Below are 23,257 nucleotides of genomic sequence, written 5' to 3' on the forward strand. Positions count from 1 at the left end.
TGAGTCTTCTTTTGTAAGTATTCCTTTTATTCCTGTAGTAATATAACACAAATAAGGGCATCCAAATAATTTTTATTATTCATTGTGTCTGGTTGCTCTCTTCTAATGTAAACAGTGCTCACCACTCCGTATGCAATCTATATCCCCTTGAGCCTCAGTACCTTAATTAGTTTTGTTGCTTTTCTGAGATTTTGTTTATAGCTTTTCTTTAATTGCTGAAAGGAAGTATTGACTTAGGCAAGGTTATGTGTTGCCCTTCTCATTGTAGCTTATAAATTCACATGATTCTGCCTTGCTTACTGGAAGAAGAAGAATTCATTCCCCTTGTTTTTCTGATGTGACTTGCTTGTCTGTAGTCCCTGTGTTACACTGTGATCCAGTCTAAGGTTATCTGCTGACTCTTTGCTGTAATCAAAATACGAACTTTAGTGACTTGACTTCCAGCTGCTTTTTTTAAAGACTGCATTCTTGGCTACACGCTGCTCCACTGGCATCCTCTGCTGGAGACTTCATAAAGGAAAAATGCCTTGAAAGGGGAAGCAGGGTTGGGTTTCTGCATGATGCTGGAACTACACTGATTGCTCTCCTTCCCTGGACTATTCTGTGGAGAAACTAATTACCTAAACTAGATGATCTTTAAAGCCCCTTCCAACCCTAACCATTCGTGACTAAGATCTCAGGGAGTAGAAGCCTGCTAGTTCTTTTCAGTAGTAATGCTGGTGATAGGTCCTGTTTTGTGCTGTCTTTCTTTTGGTTTGCAGCAATTAAGAGTGCCCAGTGGACCCCCTGGGTCACTCTCCAAGGAACATGTTGGCTGTGCTCTGCTCTTTTTGCTTGCCACAGAGACACCTGGGATGTTGCCCTGCAGCCACTGGCTCATTCAGAGTCGGGGCAATTCCCACCAACAGAGTTTTTCCTTAAGCTGATATTTCTGTAATAAAATCAGCAATATGTTTTTTCTCAAGTGGCAGGAAAGACAAGGCAGTAGCCATTTCAAAAAGGTAAGCTTTAATTGTTTTAAAAAATACCCATGTTTTTAGTAAGCAGTTTCTCTACAGAGCCACAGGGAGCAACCACACATCTGCAAGATGCAAACAACTTCAGAGCTGTTAGAACTACAACCAGCCTGCTGCAAGGGGGGAGATGATAAGAACTAGCTCCTTGTTCATCTGTAGCATTTTACAGGGAAAACAATTAGTTCTCTTCCATAGCATCAGATGCACAGCTCCCATTGCAATGTGATTCCTTGCTTGAGAGTAACCAAGATCTCCCTTCAGAATTGGTGTTGTTAATGCTGTTCTGATGTTAAAGTACCAAGTATCATCTGAGACACAGGCTGATATTTAAATATTCATATCAGCATAAGTTGAGTAGCTTGTATAAATACCCTTCAAGTAATTTTCCTCCTTCTGCAGTTCAGGGTTCTTCCAGTATGGGGTGGTTCTAGACCTCTAAACTGCAACGTTCAGAGGGGAGGTGTGAGGCAAACATTACATAAAATAAGCAGGGGCTGAACCCGCTATCTACAGTGTTGAGAAAAGGATTCAGTTCTCATGTTTCTGTCTGACAGCAACACAGAAAACCTCTTTGTACAAACTCCCAAGACAGGAAGGAGGAGTAGAATCCTAGGTCCCACTAATGAAAACACTTACTCTGGCTTAAACCTACAGTCCATTTTAGGAGGGCTTAAAATACTGTAACAAAAATAAAAAGGAAGGATAACAACCTAATGATGGACCAGCCCAAGGCACCTGTTTATTTTGACCACAATTAAACATTCCCATTTAAATGGGTGTGTTGCATTAGCCAAGACCTGAAATCCTTGTTCACAGGCATTTAGTACCACCTGTTTTAGACAGACAGATCACACTGTTAAGTCAGTACATTTGACTCCCTCAAAATGGGCATTTATGTTGACTTCTCCTATAATCACTACACCGCTGGCTTTGGGGAGGTGGAAAGAAGACAGCAGCTAACTTAGAAGTAAGGGCTAGGACAAGAGTTTGGGTTAGTGTGCATGCTTTGTACCTAGACTTTTATGTTAGGACAGAGTGCTCTTGCCCTGCTATTCCAGAAACCCCTGCCTTTCCACCTCCCAGAGTGAAGCTTCCCTGTCCCTTGCGTAGTCTGTCACTAAGAGGACCACAGCTACTCCCAGCTTTTTGCTCATTAACTTGAACAGTTTTTAAAAAGGAGGAAGTATTACCATAACTCTGCTTTACAGAATAACCTGTACAGTAAGGTACTTTCTCTTGAAAAGGTGATACAACTTTCTTCTGCCCCTAAGGGTGCTGGACAGGCGAGGACTCCTGAGACAGATGACCATTAGCTCCTAAGATACATTGCAGTAACTCCTTCATGTATGCTGGAAAAGAAGGTCTGTAAGACAAATCTGAATTCTGATTCCATAAAGTGCCTTTCTCCTGGTATCCATTATAATTCTTAATTGGTTTTATGCAGCTTGGCCTAACCTTGCAGTGAGAAGGCTTTTGGATAATTTAAATGTCTGGTGTGTGTCCCTTGTTCAGATTGCAAATCCAGCTTTTCCTTCTCTCCCAAGCTTTACCCTTCAATCTAGGTAGTAAAAGTAGTAATAATTCATTGCTCAGTGATCCATTTCTAGTGCAGCTTGACTTAAGATACAGTTATGAGGCTCTTGTTCTCCTGGTTAAACTCAAGCAAGTACCAGCTGAGAACCTGCAATGGCTGTACAATGACTGGGACTGGCTACCAGGGCACAGGATACCCCTGGTTACTGTAACCACCATTCAGCCTGGGCTCTGATCACAGCAACTAACCAGAGGTGTTAAACCAAAGAAACAAAAGGCACCACTGTAAAGGCAAAGTACTTTGAATGGAGGATTTCATACTAATCAGCAATATCCTAAGTTATGCCACACTTTCCTCCCTCTTTTAATTCAAAATAACCAGGTAATTCTCTCCCATCCAGCTGCTAGCATTCAGCAAAGCAACTATTGAGTTGCTTTTTAAATGTATTTTAAATGTCTGCACTTAACTGTTTTACCTTGAATTATGTTATCTCCTGGAATGATAAGACTCAGTTAAACTGGTTCCATGCAAAACCAGCCTCATGAACAGGCCTTCATGTCCTAAGCCATAACCATTTGTTTGTACAGTGTACCCACTTATCAAGCATTTTCCACATGCAACAACAGTAAAAGCAGTGTCTTTTAGAAAAGGAGTGCAGGTGGAAAGTACTTTTGCAGCAATTCAAATAAGGAAGTGTTAGGAGAGAGAAATCTTTTTGTTCTGTGTTCTGTCAGGCAACTTCCTGACTTCTGTAGCAGTCACCTGGCAAAAGAGGCTTGGTAGAGAAGTAAAATTACAAGGAAGAGCAGATAAGCTATAGCCATCCAGCTGGATGTAGCATGGGTGTTCTACGATAATCTGCTTGCTTTGATGCTTCTGCACCCATACTACTGCTAACAACTGAAGACCCAGTTTCTGGAAAACAGGTTTAATAAATGTCAAATGGTAATTTCTGGAGGTTCTGCTCAGTGGGGTCTAGCAGTGCTGGGTACTGGACCTCATGTTCTAACAGCTTGTGAACATGGTGCCCTAATGCAGGGGTGTTGGAAAGCCTCTGACTGCAGTGGCTGTAAAATTTCAACAAGTTTAAGGTTTGTGGTCTGTTTAGTTTAGCAAAAGAACTACTGACAAAGAGAATAGAAAGTCATTAACAGCTGACCACAGCTGAACTATGTAGCAAACCATCAAGAAAGTCAGAGGAAAATTTCCTAGAGACTAGTTTCAGGTTTGGTTTTTTTGGTGGAAGTGACAGCAATACATTGCCAGCTCTGTTTCCTCAGGGATTGTATCTGCAGGCAAGATGTTAAAACTAAAGTGGAAGTTAGAGAACAAAAGCTTGCAGATTGTGGGTCACTTTTATGCTTGAGGTGTCAATTTAAAAACAAAGCCATTTCTTAAGCAAGAGACTGGTCTTTCCATTAAATGATACTCAGCTGTTTTTACCTCTTTCCCCATTTTTTCTCTGCAACCTCCTAAGGATGATGATGTTACAGTTGTGAGCAATTGACAAGCAGCAGCATGTTTTCTTCTGTACAAAAACATCCAAAGCCTTGAAAAAGGGGGCAGGGGAGTGACTACTGGCTGAAGGATTTGGGGCAAAGCAGTATGTCACACCTGGAACCCACAGTACCATTCTTGGATTTTGCATGGCAAAGGGATTACTCTTTACTGGGATAGCCTTCCTGGAGGTAATGACCGGTCCTTCATGAACTGAATCTTATTCTTTCCACATCATAAAAATAAGAAAAACCACTGTTCATCTGGTTCTACAGTTCTGCCCGTGAAAAAGAAAGACTTTCTGTTAGACATTGCTTCTAGTGGTTGTGCCAGTTAAGAACACCAAAATCCAAGGGAACCCTCCTGCAAACTTCGAAGCTGTTCCAGCTGAAAGGTCACAGACTGCTCTCTGCCTCACACTGAAAGCCAAGGATACCAGCAGGCAGTGCTGAAGGCTCATCAAAAGGAGGATCAGCAGACAGTGTTAGAGCACAGGAGTGACAAGTACCATCAGCTACAAAGGAAGGGCTAGTGACATTAGTTAAAGCATACTTATTGTACCCAGTCCAGCCAGCACCATCTGAGCTGAGGCCGGAGAACAGTGTCTGCAAAGTGGCTCAGTGATGTTGGTCCCTGTTAAATGGGAGACCGTCTTGCTGGTTTGAAGATTTTAAACCAAAGCAGCAGGAGTGATGCAACTAAAACCCAAAGGAAGTGGTAGAGTGGGTTAAGAAGAGATGGTGTTCCTCTCCAGCTGTGAGATAGGTAGGTGCAGTCTTTGCCAGTTTATGCCCCCTCAGGTGCTGGAAGTGAAACCGTGCTGCTCCGGTAAGCAAAGTCACGAGATCCTGTAGCATCCCTGATCCCAAACTTGCTTCTCCTGTTGAGGAGGAAGGGTGGCTTTACTCCAGTTCAGCTGCTAGAAGTTGGGTGAGGAGTGATTGAAGAAGTCCTGGGTTTTATCATTGGTTTACCTGTCCCCACCAATAAACTTGGTAGGGGACCACGAGACTGGGCCATTAACAGCCGGTGCCGAAGCCCTCTTCAGTCCCCAGGTGGAAGGGGGAGTTGATAGGAGGGTTTTCCAGTCAAGTGTGAAAGCTCAGCTATAGCATTTCACATTGGTTGTCATCAGACAAAGTGCTTTCCTGAAGTGTTCAGCCCTCAGGTATTCAGGCTAGGGCAAAACCTAGCTACCACTGCCAACAGTGAGGATTGGTGCAAAGGTGCCACTGGTCCTAGCTAAACAAAACAAAAAAACATGAATGAAACAGAAAGGGAGACAAAAGAAAACAAAACAAAAAAAAAAGAAAAAGCCCTAGAGCAGGTATTCACTGGGAAGTTGAGGGGGAGAAAATAAAATCACATTTTGTTTTAAAATTATAAATACTCTCCATATAAAGTTATTAAATAACTGTGGCTGTGGTGAGTTCCAGTGATCCTCCTAAGCAGTGTCTGGTAGTCTTTAAAAAGTGATCTTTACTCCCCATCTCTCTTGCCCTTGGTTTAAGTGCAGCAGGGGTTGTCAATGACTAGCATAACATCAATGCCATACACTTCCAGCAAGTCCATAAGGAAACTTCGATCCCCTTGGGGATCCAGGCCCATGCCTCGTGCGTGGTCAGCTGTCAGTGTCTTGTCCTGGCTGGCTGACACCTCCATCAGCGTCTGAAATATGCGGTTGTTCTGCTCCATGAAAAACCTGTAGGGTAAAGTCAGCAAAGGTGATAGCATTGGACCTCCAGAAAAGCAGCATATTTACCAAACAGGCTGCAGAGCCCCAGAACGGCATTTAACTGCCTTTAACCAGAGATCCCAACTTCTTGGGTGATCCTGTAGTTTTCCACTCCCCTATGGATGACCCGAAATAAACAAAGCACTAGCTTTTCCTTTACAGTGGTGTTTCCCTCTGTCTGGTTTATGGGAGGCATTTCCCTTCTCAGAATCAAGGCATGTTATCAGCTAACATGTGCCTTGTGGTCACCAGCTGGGTGAATCAGACCTATATCTCCCATAATGTAAATGAGGAAACAGTGTTGTCACCCATCTATTAAGCCAGTGGGTAAATGAATTCTCCTGGTGCAGAACACACCAGTGAGAACTACTTCTTACCTCTTGCTTTCCTAGAACCATGCAGGGCTATTCAGAAATAGCTCTGACTGCATCCCTGCAGCTCAGTGATCAGAGCCCTGCCCCAACAGTCCTTCACACAGTTTCATCCCATTTCTTCTCACCTGCTGCAGACTGTGAATAGCAACAGGCAGGGAAGGGCTTCAGAGGTGGTGGACGTGTGGTCTTCATCTAATTCCGTACCTCCTACTCTACACCCAGTTCTGGTCTCTGTCTTTGCCAAGTGCAATACCAGCCACATCAATGGGCCAGTCCTTCACATGCAGGTCTTATCTCCACACTGTACAGCCCCTAGCATGGTACAGTGCCTGCTTCTCATGAACATTGTCCTTTCCTGAACCAAATGTTCTGGCAAGAAAAGTCCTATAGTGCTTGTTTTCAAAAATGGGAGGGGATTCTTGTATTTCTGATTGTGTTTTTAAAATTCACTTCTCCCTCTCTGCACTTAAGAGACCCTAGTAAGTACTAATACAGCTGCATTGGCTTCTCAGAAGGAAAGGAAAATGATCTGAAGAGGAAGAACCGGTTGGGGAAGAAAGCTGACGATGGAATTATGTTAAACATGATGTTTCGTAATATGGCAAACCAGTGCAACATGAAATTACTACAGGAGTCTCCCTAAACCTAACAGAGACCAAGTATCAAGAGATAGCCACTCACAAGATGAAAAGGTCCTCTTCACAGGAGCTGCAATCCTCACCCACTTCTTGAGAATACATTAACATCTGCCTGAGAGAAGGGAGACAGATTCATTGCACAAGTGAACCTCAGAGCATTATGTGAAGACCAGAATCTCCCAGAGATGAGCTGAAGCAGTGGAATACTTTGAAAATACCAAGACAAGGAATAGAGTACAAAGGAGCAGTGTCCTCTTTATCACACAGCTCTCCTTTCAGGATCAGGACCACCCAGACATCTGTTATTACCTCTGGTCGTTGAGCCGTCGGTACTTCTCCTTGTCAGCATTGTTAATTTTCAGGAGTGGCTGCAGATGCTCGTGATGCGTCTTTACATTCTGGTTGTCCACATAGACATCATAGAGATCCCGTTTCTGCTCAAAGATCTTTTCTGTTGTACCTGCCAAAATCAGAGGAGATTTTCAGAGCAGCACGTTGCTTTCCCAGCAGACCAGCTGTTCTTTCCTGCTCTCATAGTTAGTCATTCCATGCACAACCTATTTCTCATCAGTTTTATTCCACAGTCTGGTGTCTCAAGGCATTTTTGCAGCCTGAAGTTAAAAACATCACACCTAATCCATCATACTTACAGGCCACGTATGATACTTCTGTCTCCAGCATTTCTATGTCTGCCACATTCACGTAGAAGAATGGTTTGGACTCTGGGACAGTTCCTCCAAGACCAGGCAGAGAAACATTTGCAAGGCAACAGCAGCAATACACTGCAGACAAGAGAAGCACATCCTGAGATGCTTTTGGTTTTCCCTCAAGGGCAATCTGAACCCCACTTACTCAGCCCTCCCACACACTTCTATGGAAACAATGGTTAGAGCTCTGAAAGCTGAAGAGCTTCTCAAGTGACAACAACCTGTTTTGGATAGGAAATAATCGGTTCTCTTGTAGGAATCTCATGTTCTGGATTCCACAAATTCAGTCAGTGTTCTTATTGTCCTGTACCAACAGGAACTGTGTTTGACAGTGCCAAATACGTTCTTACTCAAGAGGGCTGAAGAAAAGCATTTTGTAGGAAAGGCTTAAATGCAGAGTGAATGGTATCTTCATGAGGAATGGTCACAATGGATTTTGAAGACCTGCATGATGTCTTTTCCCTCAGTACCCACAGGCATTTCTGCAAAGCTTCAGCCTACTAGATCAGAGCTCTGCAGTGTCCCTGGAAACATACCTCTATAGCAGACAACTCCAACCGGGGGTGGTGAAAATATCAATATGCGCTTGCGCAGCAGGGCAAACTTCCAGAGGACAAGGATCTGCTCACCGAAGAATTTGATGAACTGAGACATACAGCCAGCAGGGTGTGTGATCTGCAGGTGGAGGGAAAGGGAAGAAAACAGCTCAGAGGTCAAACAGGGACACATGCACAGATGCTAAGTCTAAATGTGGGAGCAAGACCAGCACACAGCTTGTAACAGTCCAAGTAACAAAATCTTATCTAAGGCAGCCTACAAAGCGCAGGAGTGACTGCTTACATAAAGACGTATGAGACACCAGCGAGGAGCAGCAGCGCTCTGACCGCTCCTGCAGGCCTCAGAGCACCTGCCTCACCTTCATCTCTGGGTACATGTATCTGTGGATGGAAGGCAGCCAGTGGACAGGTTGCTGAGAGCCGGGGGTACCCTTGCTGTCAGGGAGAACTCCTTTCTTGTCATCATAGAACGCCTCGAGATGGGAGTAGTGCCCTGGCATCTCCAGCTGGTGTCTGGAAAAGAAAGGAAAAAAGGGGAGATCTGTAGTGTCTCCAGACTATTTATTTAGTGCCTTGCCCTCAGCCAACATCTGATCTCCCAGCCAGAAGGGGTCCCAAGTGCCTCAGTTGCACAAACTCATCCAGGAGGGCAGACAAAGTGTCAGGATTGACCAGCAGCTTTCAGTGCAGCCAGAGAACACGGGCAGGACTGATGCCAGCAGCGAGCTGGTGTATGCACAGTACTGATCCTGTTTTCAATACACTCAGGTAGGAACAGTTTTCTTTTCTACCGTCACCATTTTCCCTGCTAGATCCACTCAACACACCTGAAGTACACACCTAGCCAAGATCACCATCATAGGTTTAGAAGGCTTTTGCAAGCCCTTAGTAAAATGGTTTTCAGAAGGACAAAAGGGGAACTTCTTGTCCTCTCAACTCTCCCTGGGACAATTATGTCCACATAAAGTAAGTAGGGCTTGGATAGCATTTCACTAGCCTGTTAGCAAAGAACAGACTGCTGCTAATTGCTTCCTTATCTCCTTCACCTTGTGAACCTGCAGCACTTTCTGGAGAAATAATCATTCAAGGAAATCACAGCACAGCATTGTAGACGAATCTCACTCAACGCCTAAAACTGCCTTCCACAGAGGCTACATTACCTCTCCCAGTCTAGGGAGTGGCCAGTCCCATTCCCAAGGGAACTTACCTGACCTGGTTCTCCAGGAAGTGCATGTACCTATACAGCAGAGTGTAGGAAGGGGAGAGGATCCCCACAGACTTCATGCGGGCACCACGCTCTAACTCACTCTCCACAGGCATGTTGGCAAAGCAGGCCAGGCCAAAACAGAGCCCTTTCCGGAAATAACTGGAGACAGATGTTTGACAAAAGGGTTAATGTTAAAAAGAGGAAAAAAATGGAGAATGAAAGGCAACTCACTGCTAAAAATACTGATTTGGGAACACAGTTTCTTCTTTAAGGAATTCCCTGAAATCCCACCCTACTATCTGAAGGGCTGAGGACAGGCCTTGGGTGCCCCAGTCATCTCAGGAACAAGACAGGATATTTAAGGCAAGAGTGCACTAAAGCTCCTACCAGCCACATCACAGGCCAATAAGGAATGCAAATAAGGAAATAACTTGGAAGGAAGACTAAGAGAGGATGCACTCAGTCAATGCAGTGTCCTCCCTCCAAGGAAGAAGCCTGCAGTGCATGCAGTTCTGAGTACAGTCTAGCTACCTACTCATATTTTGTGTGCCAGCATATTGAAGCACACTCTAGTTGACTGCAAGGGTTCAGTTTATGCACCTTTGAGAAAGTAACTGTTCTTCCTGCCCAAAAGGAATTGTGACACTGCAGTTCATTGCAAAACTTTGCTGCATTGCAACACTGGGTTAGCAAAATGCACAAAATTCTTATGCTGAAGGAAGGAGCTAGCAAAGAAGAAAGCAAGCAAGAACTGTTTATCAGAACCTTTAAAGGATCCAAAAGCACTGGCAGAATTAAGAACCTTTTTCTAAGACCTGTTTCTACAAAATCCTTCCCATTTCAGTTCTGTCGTTCTTTCCCCTTCCCCTAGTCCTCTGCTGAGAGTCCCAATAGTGGCAGTGCAGTGTAATTTGCCCCATACACATTAAAATTTGCACCCCACTGAGAAGCTGGCCTGCCCCATTCACCAGTTGGCCTCCACAGCCAGAGCTGTCATACAGCAGATCCCTGCATCTAGCTGGTACTTGACACAGTGCTGAAAGTGTCTGAAAAGTATCTTTGGCTCATCTAGAAACAGTTCAGCAGCACATTTATGCAGGAACTTAACTTCCTGGATGGTATTTTTGCTTGCATTTTCTGAATTAAGGGATGGTGGTGTTAGATGTACAACTACAAAAAGGAAGAAGCAACATAACATAGCTCAGACATACTCACATGAAATCTGACTGGATTTTGTGGGACCCACTTGCCATGGATTTGAATTCCACGCCTTCCAAATCTATGTCTTGGGGTAAACACCACTCCACCATGTTACCTGCAGAGAAGCAAAGTTATTTGGGTAAGCTTGAATACAGTACTCATTTCTAAAGTGCAAAGAGCATCAACAGCAGGTTGTTGCTTTTATAACACTGGGATGCCAGCAGTGTGCCCTAACACAGCTCCTGAACCCCTAAATTGACAGTAGCTGACATACAATACTCCATGCGTCTCATGCAAATTTTTTACTGTTGTAACTCAGATATTGCAGGACTTTTGGGGTCATTTCTGAAGCCAGTGCTAGACTAGGGGCTTATACTTGATAAGCCTAATCACAGAGCAGCTACAATTTTACCTGACAGTGGATAAGCTTTGGTCTACATGAGTGTCCCATACAGAAAGAACCCAAACTATAAACGGTTGCTCTTTAGGATGAGTTTTTGTGGTAGCTCACACCACCACCAATACTGTCCTTTGGCTTTGCTTGGCAGGGCTGGTCAAACAGGAACCCCTAAGCCATCCTTCCAGTCATCACTACTTCCCTGAAACCTCTCCTATTTTCTTTAGGATAGAAGGAGTTAGTTGAAGCTTCATGTGCAGGCTGAGGCAATCCACGTACTGCAATGTGTTTGTGCATGCTAGAATAACCAAACAAAAAAGCACATAAACTACAAGCTAGATCAAGATTAGCAAACATCTGTCACCTGCCAAGCCAGCCACAAAGCGTGCAGTTGTTCAGGGGAAAAGGCCACCTGAGGAGCCTGATCCTGGAACAGATGATATCAGAGAAGTCACAAAATGTCCCTAAAGCAAATGAAGCCCAGCAGCAAGTTTACCACAGACAAAAAAAGGGGTGAATTCTCACGCTTTCCCATGCCAGCATTTCAGAGCCTCATCCGCTTACCTGGGCACTCCCGCTGCACCAAGCTGTGCTCCAGGGTTACCCACATTATTTGAAATAATGTGGTTTAGTTTTAAAAACCAAGGCAAACAAACATTCTTCAGTATAATGCAATGGCAGATGCAGCACAAAGGGGCTTCCTACAGGTGCAGTCCTTCCCCTGCCCTTTGGGGTGAGCATTCCAGCTGTGCTTGCACCAACAGCACACATTTGGAAGGGCCTTACACTCAGCTGAGACTCTTGGAGATATCTAAATATGAGGCCTCATTTATGAAGCCTGTCTTTTGTCTCATTACTCATACTGCACAAGTATATGCCTGCATTCTCACACAGGAATTGGGCTTAGCTACTGACATTTAAATAGGCTATTTTTCTTCACACATAGATTCTGTATTCAGCAGACCTCCCCCAGCCCTGCCTGGCAAGGACTTCAAAAAAAACCAGCAGCGTTAGGCATGGCAACAGGAGAAGTTTGCATCCAACTAACCACACAAGGAGACCTCTCCCGCAGAGCCGGGCTGGCCGGGGAGCAGCAGGAGCCTCGTGACCCCGAGCCCAGCTCTGAGAGATCACACGCGAAACCACAGAGCTCTGCTGTGAAGCGCCTTCGCCTCTGAGGCGTGTGAAAGGCTGGCAGGGAAAGCCAATGACATCATGTCAGCCTGCGCGGTCCCCTGAAGGTTTTGCATATTATATATAGATGGTGGCTTTTGTTGTTTGGGGTTTTGTGGGTGGGAGGGGGCTGTTTGCTTTTCTTTTTAAAGGCACAAGGCCCTTCCTTGAAAGAGTGAGGAACTCAGCTCTTGAGACTGTCTCTTGTCTCTTAACCACAGAATTGCGGTTAAGGCCAGATCTGCTTTTAAGCCTTGCACCAGAGAGGATCATTTACTGGTAGATTACCTGTAGATTAACAGATCGATATACAAGAGTGCCATCAGCAGCAAAGGGAATTGGCTTTGCTCAGTTTAGTCACAAGCACTGTCAGGTGTCATATCCACTGCAGAGGTGTCCAAGTGGACGTGGCTCAAACAATGTCTGTTCTGTAGCAGTTATGAGGAAAGGACGCCTTGAAACAGATCTTTGCCCTACATGTGACCACAAAACCAACTCACATATCGTGCAGCTTTTTTTTTTTTCTGGGATCTGTCAGGAGCAACCTGCACCTGCACTCCTGGCTGTTCCTCACACCACCGTGCCCTGGGAACACACGGGCGACGTGGCAGTCGGAGAACAAACGCAGAGATGAAAAAAATAAGAAAGTTGGTCTGGTGAAACAGCAGAGCAAACAAAGGAGAGACTTCACCCAGATGCGATAGCGACTGCCAGCCTGCCTGAGAAACCGGAGGAGGGAGGAGGGAGCAATGTTGCAGAAAAACAGGAAGCATTGCCCTTTCCCGTGGAGAAAGCAGGTCTCGTGCACACAGGAAACTTTCCAAGTGAGAGTGACCCAGTGTCAGAGAGCGGGTGAGTGATTTTGCTGAGAGTCAAATCTGTGGATCTGATCTCTTGGGAGCCATCTCCCAGCCTCAGGTCAGGTCAGAACCAACACTCAGTTTCTGGTGTGCAAAGTTTTGGATGTTCTTCCTCTTTCTGCTGTATTTTCTTTCCACTCGATTTTCCCATCCTTACAAAAAAGATAGTTGCACTAGCATTTGGGGATCATCACCTGGCCCTCCTCAGCATTAGATGTTTCCCAAGAGCTTTAGGGTCCCCAGCTGTGCAGTGCTACCATGTTGTGCCAAGACAGGAGAAGCATAAAGTATGACCTAGCCATACACTGGCTCTATTTCCTGCATGGAAGAAATGTGGGACAGAAAAACAGAATATTTGCATGTTCACTGGTGCCAAACAGATTACTTCTCTCTCTTCCCTCCTTGTCTCTCTCCATTACATACATTACAGACTATGTGGGACCTCCACAGAGTTGATTATTACCATCTCCCCTGCAGTAGTGGTGAAGAGAGCTCCTTCTCAAGTGCCACAAGGTTCACCATGCTGGAGCTGAGAACAGCACCACTGATTTAGAAGCTGCCTCTGACTCTTAAGTTCAGTCACTCACACGAGCCCTGACACAGTCACAGGGACAGAACTGTAACAGTGACCTGGCAACCCCACAACTCACCTTGTGAACTCATCACATGCTCCACTGCTGTACACTGAGCTCGTCTGCTTCAAGCCCTTCTAAATTCAGGAGTAAAGCCGTTACATTCTTTATTGGCATAGTCACCACTTCATCCTTCTGCAGTAAAACATCTCCTGCCCAGTTGCTCTCCTAGTTGAGCAGACATTACCTGGCATAACTACCAGCCCAGCCACCACCAGAGATGCTGCCTTTCATATGCCTCAGCAAGCTGCCAGAGGAGGTCTGCTGTGCTCGTCCTGGCCAGGATCAAGCAGGTTTTCCAGCTCAGACACTAACTGGATGATTTTTTTTTAAGTCACACACAAGGTCCAGATACTCTTACGAACATCACAGGAGTCCTTCACACCATCTGATGTGGTTGACCCAGGAATTGCCATATCCTCTTTCGGACCCTAACAAGTTCACACCACTCAAGATCTTTTTTCCAGGTCCACATCCTTCACAAGGCACTTTGCTCTCCACCTGTGAAGCTGACATGTGTACCTCACAGTCCTGTCCTGCTCCTTACATTCATCATCCATGCTGAGTAGCAGCTGGAGGATGAATCTTCCTGGACTTGACAGACTACTCCAAGGCTGATGACACCCAGCATTAACTGCACATCACATGTGAGAAGAGCTGTTTCCCAACTTTCCCTGGACTTCATTCAAAGCAACAGCTGGTTCAAACAAACTCCTGAAAAAGCTCAGCTTTCTGCCAACCAAGAAAATCTCACCATTTCGTAGAAGGCATATGCTCTCAGATTGAAAGACAACCTTCTGTTGCTGCAATCATCCAGACTCTTTCATGTTTTGGATACTTAGGAGAAACACCTCCCCTTCCCATCTCCTGTTGGAAAGATGGCATCCAATCTCATTTTGGATTTTGAAAAGTCAAGAGCCTCTGACCTCTAAACTGAAGACACTTCCTCTGGTGCAGTATGGAAGGGATTACTTCTTGAAAGCCCTTGGGCGTTTGAGGACATAGCAGCCATGCTGTCTGGCAGTGTGCATTTCTGACAGCACATCACACCTGGGGCTTCCTTCTCTTCACTGCTTTCTTAGGATTTTCTGTTCAAGATCAGCATCCAGTCTTTACTATCTGGGCCCTCTTGTGAGCATGATGTCTGTGACCTTCCCCTTCCACTGAAGAACAAACCCTACTGTGCTTCACAGAGCTCTTTCCTGTCTCTAGTACTTTTGCTATGGATTTGCTAAGGAAGTGCCTGTCTACAGAGGAAGGAGGAGCTCGCTCCCACACCTGGATGCAAATGGGCTCCTGAATCTCCCAAGCTGATTCCTAAACTTTCTCACTGTACCAAGTCTTTCAGCTATGCACCACTCTTGCCTTTTTACCCCAGGCTGGCACCTGGCAGCCAGAAGACCCAACAATCTGTCTCAGGACATCAGATCCCTGCACACAGTAGTACCCGTGCTCACAGGTGCCAGGCAGATGCTAACTTCCTATCTGTGTCATAACATCCTGTTTCTGGATACCGCTGGAGCACAGGACTAGGAAAACAAAGTTAAGACGTTTTCTGAAATGCTGATTTACAGATTTGAAATAAACAACCTCTGTCAGTAAAAGAAGTGATAAAACACCAAGGTCCAACAGCGCTGAGGGAGATGGATATGGCAGCAAAAAGTGGAAAATACATTCCCTTGCTGTTCTCCTGTGCCCTCCTGGATTGCAGCACTCCAAAGCACGAAGTCCCAGAGATCCTAACAGAGGCCAGCATCTAAACACGCTGGTCACTAAGAAATACACAGCCGAGCTGCTGCTGCTGCCGCCGGGAATCGTGCTCTGCGAGCCTGCCGGATTCACGCCTGCCACAACCACCATCCATCACCGATAGCTGCGGGCAGGTCTGCGCCACGCCACGGAGACAGAAGGATGCTCTCAAGATGCTCTAACAGGTTGCTGCCCGCCGGGCAGCGGTGACCAGAGGCTCGGCCTGAACCTGTGGGGGGCACAGCGGGTGCCCCAGCGCCGTCCCCAAAATCCCTGTGCCGTGACCCGCTGTGGGGTAGAGACACCTGTCCCTCTCCTCGGAGCGGCGCCAGGCGAGGCGCCTTCCTCCCGCCAGAACTTCTTCTCGGCGGGATGGAGACCAAACGCAATCTCTCTTGTGCTCCGTTTTCGCAAACGCCCCCGGCCCCCGCGGTCCCCCGTGGGGACAGGGGGTAGCCCAGCTCCCGCCGCCCGCTCTCCGCTGGCTCCAGCGGCGCTGGCGGGAGCGGTCCTCGGGAGGCGGGATGCGGGGGGAGCGGTCCCCGAGGGATGCCCGGCCCTGGCCGCATCCATCTTACTCCGGCGGTGCCGGGAGCCCCAGGCCCGGCCCGCCCGCGCCGCGGCGCCGCTCACCCGTGCGGGGGTCGAAGGTGACCACGAAGACGGCCACGATCTGGTCCTCCTCCGCCTCCGCCCGCGGCGGCCCCGCCGCCTCCGCCGGCCCCTCGCCGTCCCACGGAGCCGCGCTCCAGCCGCCGCCGATCCGCCGCCCGCCGCTGCTGCTCCTGCCGCCGCTGCCCGGCTCGGCCGCGGGCGGCGGCGCCGACACCGCGGGGCCCTCGGCCCAGAACAGCAGCGGTGCCTCGTCCGAGCGCTCCACCATGGCCGGGCCGGGATGGGGCGAGCCGAGCCGAGCCGAGCTGAGCCGAGTGGAGCTGAGCCGAGCCGAGCCGGGCTGCGATGCGCCGAGTGGAGCGGAGCTGAGATGAGCCGATCCGAGCCCAGGTGAGCCGGGATGGAGCGGGTGGAGCGGAGCTGAGCCGAGCCCAGCCGAGCCGGGCCGCGCCAATCCGAGCCGCACCCCCCGCGCCGCACCGGCGGGGGGCGGGGCCGCGGGTGGCCACGCCCCTCAGGGGCGGGACGGGCGGGGTATCTGATGGGATCGAACCGGGGGGCGGTGCCTGACTCCGAGGGGCGGGGCTTCCCGGGGAGATCCCGGCGGAAATCCCGGCTCTGCTCCGCCGTGGCAGCAACCGGAGGAGCACGGGAGGACTGGGGGCAGTCGGCTCCGGTGTGCTTCGCCTGCTCCCACTGCCCGCCTTCTGTCCCTCCAGGCTCTGTCCTCCGTGCAGGAAAGCTCCGGGGGGCCCTGTCGTGGCCACCCTACCGGGGCAGCCAAGGGAGTTGGGCAGAGCAGCCTCAGGATCAGGAACAGAGCAGGCTCACACAGCCCCAAACTACTGCAAGCCCCAAGTCTGAAGGAGTCAGGGATACTGATCCAGTATATATTGATATGTATATATATATATATATATACACACATACATCATATATATATGATACGAATATATATGCACAAATGTGCTACAGGAGGATATGAAACATTTTTAGAAGGAACTGGCAGAATCAGCTCAATTTTGAAAGATGGAGACACAAGCATGACCAAGGCATCCACAGGCAGCCAACTTTTTGTAATTACCGTCCTCGTTATGCTACCACCAATGTCATTAAGTGTCATTAGGTTTAATTTGGTTCCCTAGGTCTTCCTGATTAATTGAATTACCCAATTAAGCAGGCCACAATTAAAAGGAAGATATTGTCATAAAAGCCTTAATTGTCCAACTTTTTTCCTGTTGAGCAGCTCTGCGCGTTCGATACGCCATTAAGAAACCCATCATTCAGCTTCCTCAGCAGTGGGATTTGGTTTTTTCCTTTTTTTTTTTTTTTTTTTTTTTTTGGTATCATTAGCATCCATTTGCTGTGAGCTTCATTTCATCCAGCTCCAACACTGAGTGGGCATTTTGTTTCACAGAGTCCATGCACAAGTTTACTTTGCAGAGCTGTAGACCAGAGTAGGTGGTGTTTAGCAGATGGAGTTTTTCATAGAAGGTGACTGGTAAAGAAAAAAAAAACACAAACCCTGTAAAATATTTTGTTACTGTATAAAGAAAAACCAGATTTTGCAAATACTTGGCCACATGCTTTGCTTTAACCATATAGACAGTGCCAAGCTTCATTTGGGTAAATATATTTTTGCATGTTGGCGATGCTAAAGTGACAGCTCATTTCTCTCTTCTCCTTCATGCCCATAAACGTCAGTCCCCAGTGATCCAGACAGGAAACAAATCCCAAATAAGAATTCCTCCATGATCCACATGAGCTGTTTGTGATGCAGAGCTCTTCCTGGTCCCCTCTGCAGTGCAGTCACACCAGGGTTGTCCCAGCTTGAGGGAGAGGATGCAGTGGGAAGAGCAGCCAGTGACAGGGAGCAGAGGCTGCCAGTGCTGGCCCCAGGATATGTGAAATGTCATCACTGTCTGAGCTCTTGGATTTTGGTGAAAAAACCCCATGGGACAAGAGATCTGGAGGCACCACAGCTATTCATACTGCTTTGGCCAGCAGTCTGGGCCTGCTGAGGGCACACTGTTTCCTGGATACACGCAAAAACCAAAGGCCACATTTACTACTTTATTATTTCACCAAAATTGGAAAGATCAGGCCAGGGGATATAACCCTTTTAGAAGAAAAAATAAAATGAACACCTATTCCCTCCAACCAAAGGCTAAGAAAATTGTCATTAGATCTTTGGGTAGTCCTCCAGAAAAAATATGAAATGAAAATGTAGTGGCTTTTATTTTGAAGATGCAAGGTGAACAAGTTGGGCCTTCTTTAAACAGCAGCTTTTCTCCTTTATGTATCACATCCCTCCTGAGAAAAATTGATCCCAAGGGAAACAAAAAAGAAAAAAAAATAAAATTTTTTTTTCAGGTGGGATTGAAACTGTGGTCTGAGGGAGTTTCATTGCTGGGTTATTGATGAACGTGTAGTTATGGGGACTAAAAACATTATTTCTTCAGATTTAAGATAACATATTCCAACCCAACACTCCAAGTGCTGAACATCTAATTAATACTGTCAGCTCACAGCAGTGCTGAAGTGGTCCTGGATCTCAGCTGGCCAGATGCTGCAGAGACAGCTCGTCACAGCAAACAGCAGCCAGCGCTGGCACTCCCGGGCTTTTGGACCTCGCTCAGGGTAAGGCACGGGGAGACACAGCAGCTGCATTTCAGGCTCAGAGAGGCTGCACAGCAGCAGCTGGCCCTGTGCCTGCAAGAAACACTAGGAATACAAGAAATGCTGGCTCTCTGAGCCAGAAGCAACCAGTGCTGAGTTCTTGGCATGTCCTCCTGGTACTGTTTTGGGCGCCTGTATCAAATGTTCATCACAGTCTTAACAGGCAACTTCAGGGACCCATATGGACATACTTTTCATTCAAACAAAGGGTTAGGAGAGCAGAGAGACCTCAGACCAATATGTGCCTTTATGTTCTGGTGGGAATTTTCCTTGGTGTGTGCATAGGAAAGCAGTTGCTGGTTCTGACAAACCCCCGTCTTGTCTGGGCTGCAGCCACTTCCAGTTTCTGCAAGTCCCTCTAGCAGTTCTCCTCCACGCTAAAAAAAAGGCTGCTGTAACCTTGCTCCCAGTCAGTTAAAACTCTCTCTAGTCCCTCTTCGAAGCTCAGGCTCACAAAGACACAGAAGATCCCTGTTTTTTAGAGAGAAGTGCAGTGAGAGGAGACATTGATCTGCCCCCAGTGAGCCACCCTACCTGAGGGGCTGCCTTCACCAACACAGCCAGTTTTTCCCTCCTCTCCCTTGAAACCTCAACATGGGAACCCATATGAAAACCTGTGTGTGGCTCCTAACTCTCTCCTGAAGTCTTATAAATCATACAACTATGAATTTATACATTATAAATTACTGACCCCTCCTCGCAGGCTGCAACTCTTGCCCAAATTAACACACATCTAAGTGCAGGAAGTGAAATTCAGACCTAAAAGAAGGAAGTACAGTGCCCCATCACCAAAAGACTAACAACTTAAACAAGTAAAGCCCACAAAGACTGGATCTCTGATGGGATTATCATGGGGCAGAATGGCTGTCAGCAAACATCATCCCCCTCACAGGCCCCAGGAAGCTGGAGAAGGGAGGAGTGTGCAGAAACAAGGAGATGACTCAGATTCAGAGGGAGCTCTGGCTCCCTACAGAGCTGGTTGCAGGCACAGCAAACCCACATCCACAGCAAAACCCCTCATCCACCAGGCAACTGTGGACAGGTGCTGCCAAGCTCCAGATGTTTCCCATTAGCATTGGCTCAGGTGTTTGGGGTGGTTATAAAAGTTCCAGGGGAGGAGAAGGGCTCTTTGGGGCATATCTGGTAGTTCTTCAGGGCACCCTCTGCTTTTACAGCTGTATGTACCATGGGTTCTTTTTCTCTGGTTGAGAAATTTAAGGTAGAAAAGGGTGAGGGGAGGATTGGTGTGTGTTGTTTTTTAGGATGGGATGGCTTTGTTTCTCTGTGTGATGAGAACAGTGAATGAAATATTGGTGGATGGAGGAGTTCTCTTGGAGCTGTACTGGGAAAAGTAGTGGCTTCTGAGTCGTATCTGACTTGCACCAATAAGACAAAAGGCAAAATCTGTTGTTACATGAGCAGTAGCTGAATGGGTTTGTACTTGGTAATTCTGGGGTACTCTTTGTTACCTAAGGCTGTCTAATGACACCTATGAGTGATTAAGGCTTCTGTGTTTGAGGGATTGGGGTGGGGGAGTGCATTCAGCAGAACCGATGTCCTTGATGAAGCAAGCAAAAAGATAGTTAATGTGTGTAAAAACACTGTCTTCTTCTGCCCTTCTCCCTCTTACAAAGCAGGCCAGTGTCAGCTATACCTGCTGTGTCTCATTGTGGTGACATGGGTGACTGGGACAACAGTGACGAATTTGTTCAGCGGCTGGATTTTTCCAGTTGTGGTGAAGAGAGTGAAGACAGAAGCGTAAATGAGGAGGACTCTCTGAGCTTGACCCCTCCCAGGAGGTCTGAGTTCCAGAAGTGGCAAGAGAGTAGTCCTCTGCCAGCAACCCCCCCTCAGAGAAAGTTTAGTGAGATTTTCCTGAGCAGGACGAAAGCCTGGGTGAGTCCCACCCTGAAGGCTTCCCCAGCCGTGAACAAGACCTGGGGCAGAGCCGAGACACCACTGCACATCCCCTGGAAAAAGCTGCAGCTGTGTGACACCCCCCACACTCCCAAGGTAATGGCATGTATCAACTCTCTGCCTGAGCAGTCAAGGTGTTGCTGTGGCATCACTGTGTGGTTGGTGAGGGGATCTGTTTCCAGCTCTGTGGAAAGCTTTTTTAATTACTGTTGAGAGCTTGTACTCTTCCTTTAGAAAACTAGACCACGAACTAAGGAAGGATTGTTCTATGGGTGTGAGTAGAAACCTGTGTGTGGGAGCAATTGTCTTGACTCTCTTTAAAGATGTTGTTAAAACCAATTAGTTGGTATTGAGTCAGTCTGACTTAGAAAACCCCAAGCAACCATGTGCTTTGGCTATCCCTGTGCACTTCACACTCTGCTTAGGGGAGTGGATGTCTATAGCATCTCTGTAGGAGATAAATGCGTCTCCCTTCAGGAAGCTCCTCATTCTGTGGGGAGCTTGGAGATAGGCAGCTGCCCTTACTGCTCTGTTCAGCACATGTTTGTTTGCAAGTGGGTTTTCTCTTGAAAGTTGGAAATGTTGTGGCTGGGATGTACTTTATGTGGCAAGTCTGGATCACTTATCTACAGAGCTAGTTTCTTAGGAGAATGATCCCAGCCTCTATTTCCCGTGAAACTTCTTGCACAGAATATAATACAACTCATTTTTTGTCTTCTGTAATCACAGATGGAGACTTAGCACCAGCTTCTCTGTTCCTAGGTAATTTTTAGGGTGTGCACTGGCTCCTTGCCATCAAGATTTGTACCTCTTGGTCCTTCTCTCAATATTTCTGCTCTACTGATGGACTGGTTACTCCTTTGCTTAAGTGGTAGCTCAGAATATCAGTCCTTTTAATACTTCTGAGCTAGGGTTTGACTTCTGTCCTCCTGCAGAAACCTGATTATGTAGAGAAAAGGATGATCCTCTGGCCACATAGGATCAACTGTGTGGCAGTATTTGCTGAGGTGTGGCCTGCCGCTCCCTAGGGAGGAGCAGCTCTAAATGGCATCACTCCAAGAATTTCCTGCAGTGACCCTTTATAGAAAAGTCTCCCTAAATCTCACCTTAACATACGTGAGAGGTTGTCTTGGTTTTGGCTGGAGTTAATTTTCTCCCTGGTAGCTGGTGCTGTACTGTGTTTTTTTGATTTAGTATGAGAACAGTGTTGCTAACACACTGATGTTTCAGTTGTTGCTAAGTAGTGCTTACCCAAAGTCAAGGACCTTTCAGTTTCCCATGCTCTCTGCCAGTGAGCAGAAGCACAAGAAACTGTGTGGAGCATAGCCAGGACAGCTGCCAGGAACTAGCCAAAGGATATTTCATACCACAGAATGTTGTGCTCCATGTATAAATGGGGGGGAATTAGCCAGGAGGGGCCGATCAGTGCTCAGGGATGGGCTGGGCTGGGCTGGGCATCAGTCAGTGGGTGGTGAGCAAGTGTATTGTGCATCACTTCTCTGTCCTGGGTTTTATTTGTCTCTTTTTGTTGCCTCTTTTCGTTGCAATGATAATAATGATTATATTTTAATAATTAAACTGTTCTTTTCTCAATCCACAGGTTTTACCTACTTCCCCCCCACATCCACCCACCCCCAGCCCCCTTTTTCCTCCTTATCCCACTGGGGGGAGGGCTGGGGTTGGGAGCAAAGGGCTCACAAGCAAAGGCTTAGTTGCTGGCTGGAGTTAAACCACAAGGAAGGTCTAGAATCTTTTCCAGGCTGCTGGTAGTGGAAGGGTGCTTTCAGTGTGTGCTCTTCTGTAGCTAATATGTTGGCTGGATGCTTCAAGACACACTGCTTTGTGGTTTGTCCCCTTGTAGCTCGTGAGCAGCAATTGCACAAAATCAACAATTTCCTTTCCTTTGCTGTTGTCTGGGAGAAAGGGCTTGGTTTCCAAGCATGCTGCATAAGGTGGGCTCTAAAGGGCCCAAATCTTATCCACAAGGCTGGGAGCACTGATCTTGGAACATTTCAAGGTGAGAGAAAGGGTAAGAGAGCAGAGCCACATCTAACTGCAGACAGATGAGCACCAGAGCCCCAGCTGGGATGTGTGGCAGGAGGCAGATGATTGCATTTTGTAGGTTTGTTCAATCCTGGAACAGATTGCTAGAGCTGACTGTGGTAGCTGCCCTACACTGCATGGCAGCAGCTACTCTCAGATGATGTTACAGGGAGACAAGTCTGCTGGATTGTGAAATAAAAAAGAAGCCCCTGTAGAGCAGACAGGAATTGCATGTGTGCACACATCAACAGGCTGGAATGGTATTTGAGATCCCTTCCTTGGCTTGTGGTTAGATTAGAACATAGCCACAATCCTACACAGCTTCTAGGCTGCTGAGTAAATTGGGCTTGGATGTATACTGCTTTTAATAGAGCCAGAAGCAGGACTTTGCCATTGAGGAGCAATGAGATGCAAAGCTTGAGAAAAGAGTCATTTTCAGGGTCATAGTAAACCAGGAGTGAAATTTTTCAGCACAATACAGAAATAAAGGAATGTCCCAGAAGCAGCTATATCCATGAGTGCAGCACCAGTTAAGTGGATGTAGGATACTGTATGCAGCTCTAGTTTTTTTTATCTTCAAAAACTTTCATTGAGAGAAAAGCAACTCTAGGTGTGAGTGAAGATGTGACTCTGGGACCATAAGAGTGAGAGCACTGCTGGATTGGAAAGATATAGGAGTACCTTCATCTTCAACAGGGAGAGTTCTGGGTTCTTGAAGGGCTTTTAA

General features: G+C 47.0%; 2 protein-coding genes across 2 annotated transcripts in view; one reads left to right on the forward strand and one right to left on the reverse strand.

Annotated features, from left to right (window-relative positions):
- DENND11 (DENN domain containing 11) lies at window positions 1-16,347 on the reverse strand. The gene is made up of 9 exons (XM_050324515.1): window positions 15,910-16,347; window positions 10,481-10,580; window positions 9,266-9,424; window positions 8,418-8,571; window positions 8,038-8,176; window positions 7,445-7,576; window positions 7,104-7,254; window positions 6,838-6,906; window positions 1-5,749 (listed from the first exon to the last, which is right to left on the reverse strand). The coding sequence occupies exons 1-9, from the start codon at window positions 16,157-16,159 to the stop codon at window positions 5,554-5,556; spliced, it is 1,350 nt and encodes a 449-aa protein (XP_050180472.1). The 5' UTR covers window positions 16,160-16,347; the 3' UTR covers window positions 1-5,553.
- The window catches only part of WEE2 (WEE2 oocyte meiosis inhibiting kinase), an 18,517-nt gene continuing 11,470 nt past the window's right edge, over window positions 16,211-23,257 (forward strand). The window contains exons 1-3 of the mRNA XM_050324510.1: window positions 16,211-16,281; window positions 18,416-18,531; window positions 20,205-20,583. Coding sequence (XP_050180467.1) covers window positions 18,458-18,531; window positions 20,205-20,583 — 453 coding nt within the window. The 5' untranslated portion in view covers window positions 16,211-16,281; window positions 18,416-18,457. The remainder of the gene's footprint in view (window positions 16,282-18,415; window positions 18,532-20,204; window positions 20,584-23,257) is intronic.

Source organism: Myiozetetes cayanensis, unplaced genomic scaffold (genome assembly GCF_022539395.1).
Source record: "Myiozetetes cayanensis isolate MyiCay16 unplaced genomic scaffold, myiCay2020 scf3, whole genome shotgun sequence".
In the NCBI taxonomy this organism is placed as follows: domain Eukaryota; kingdom Metazoa; phylum Chordata; class Aves; order Passeriformes; family Tyrannidae; genus Myiozetetes; species Myiozetetes cayanensis.

What these genes read in the sequence shown, in the direction of transcription:
- DENND11 (XM_050324515.1), bottom strand. Translation starts at nt 16,159, where the DNA reads ATGGTGGAGCGCTCGGACGAGGCACCGCTGCTGTTCTGGGCCGAGGGC. An exon ending in CACCTTCGACCCCCGCACGG is followed by an intron (nt 10,581 to 15,909) that starts GTGAGCGGCGCC and finishes GCTTCTCTGCAG; the next exon opens with GTAACATGGTGGAGTGGTGT. An exon ending in ACATGTACCCAGAGATGAAG is followed by an intron (nt 8,177 to 8,417) that starts GTGAGGCAGGTG and finishes CTCCACCTGCAG; the next exon opens with ATCACACACCCTGCTGGCTG.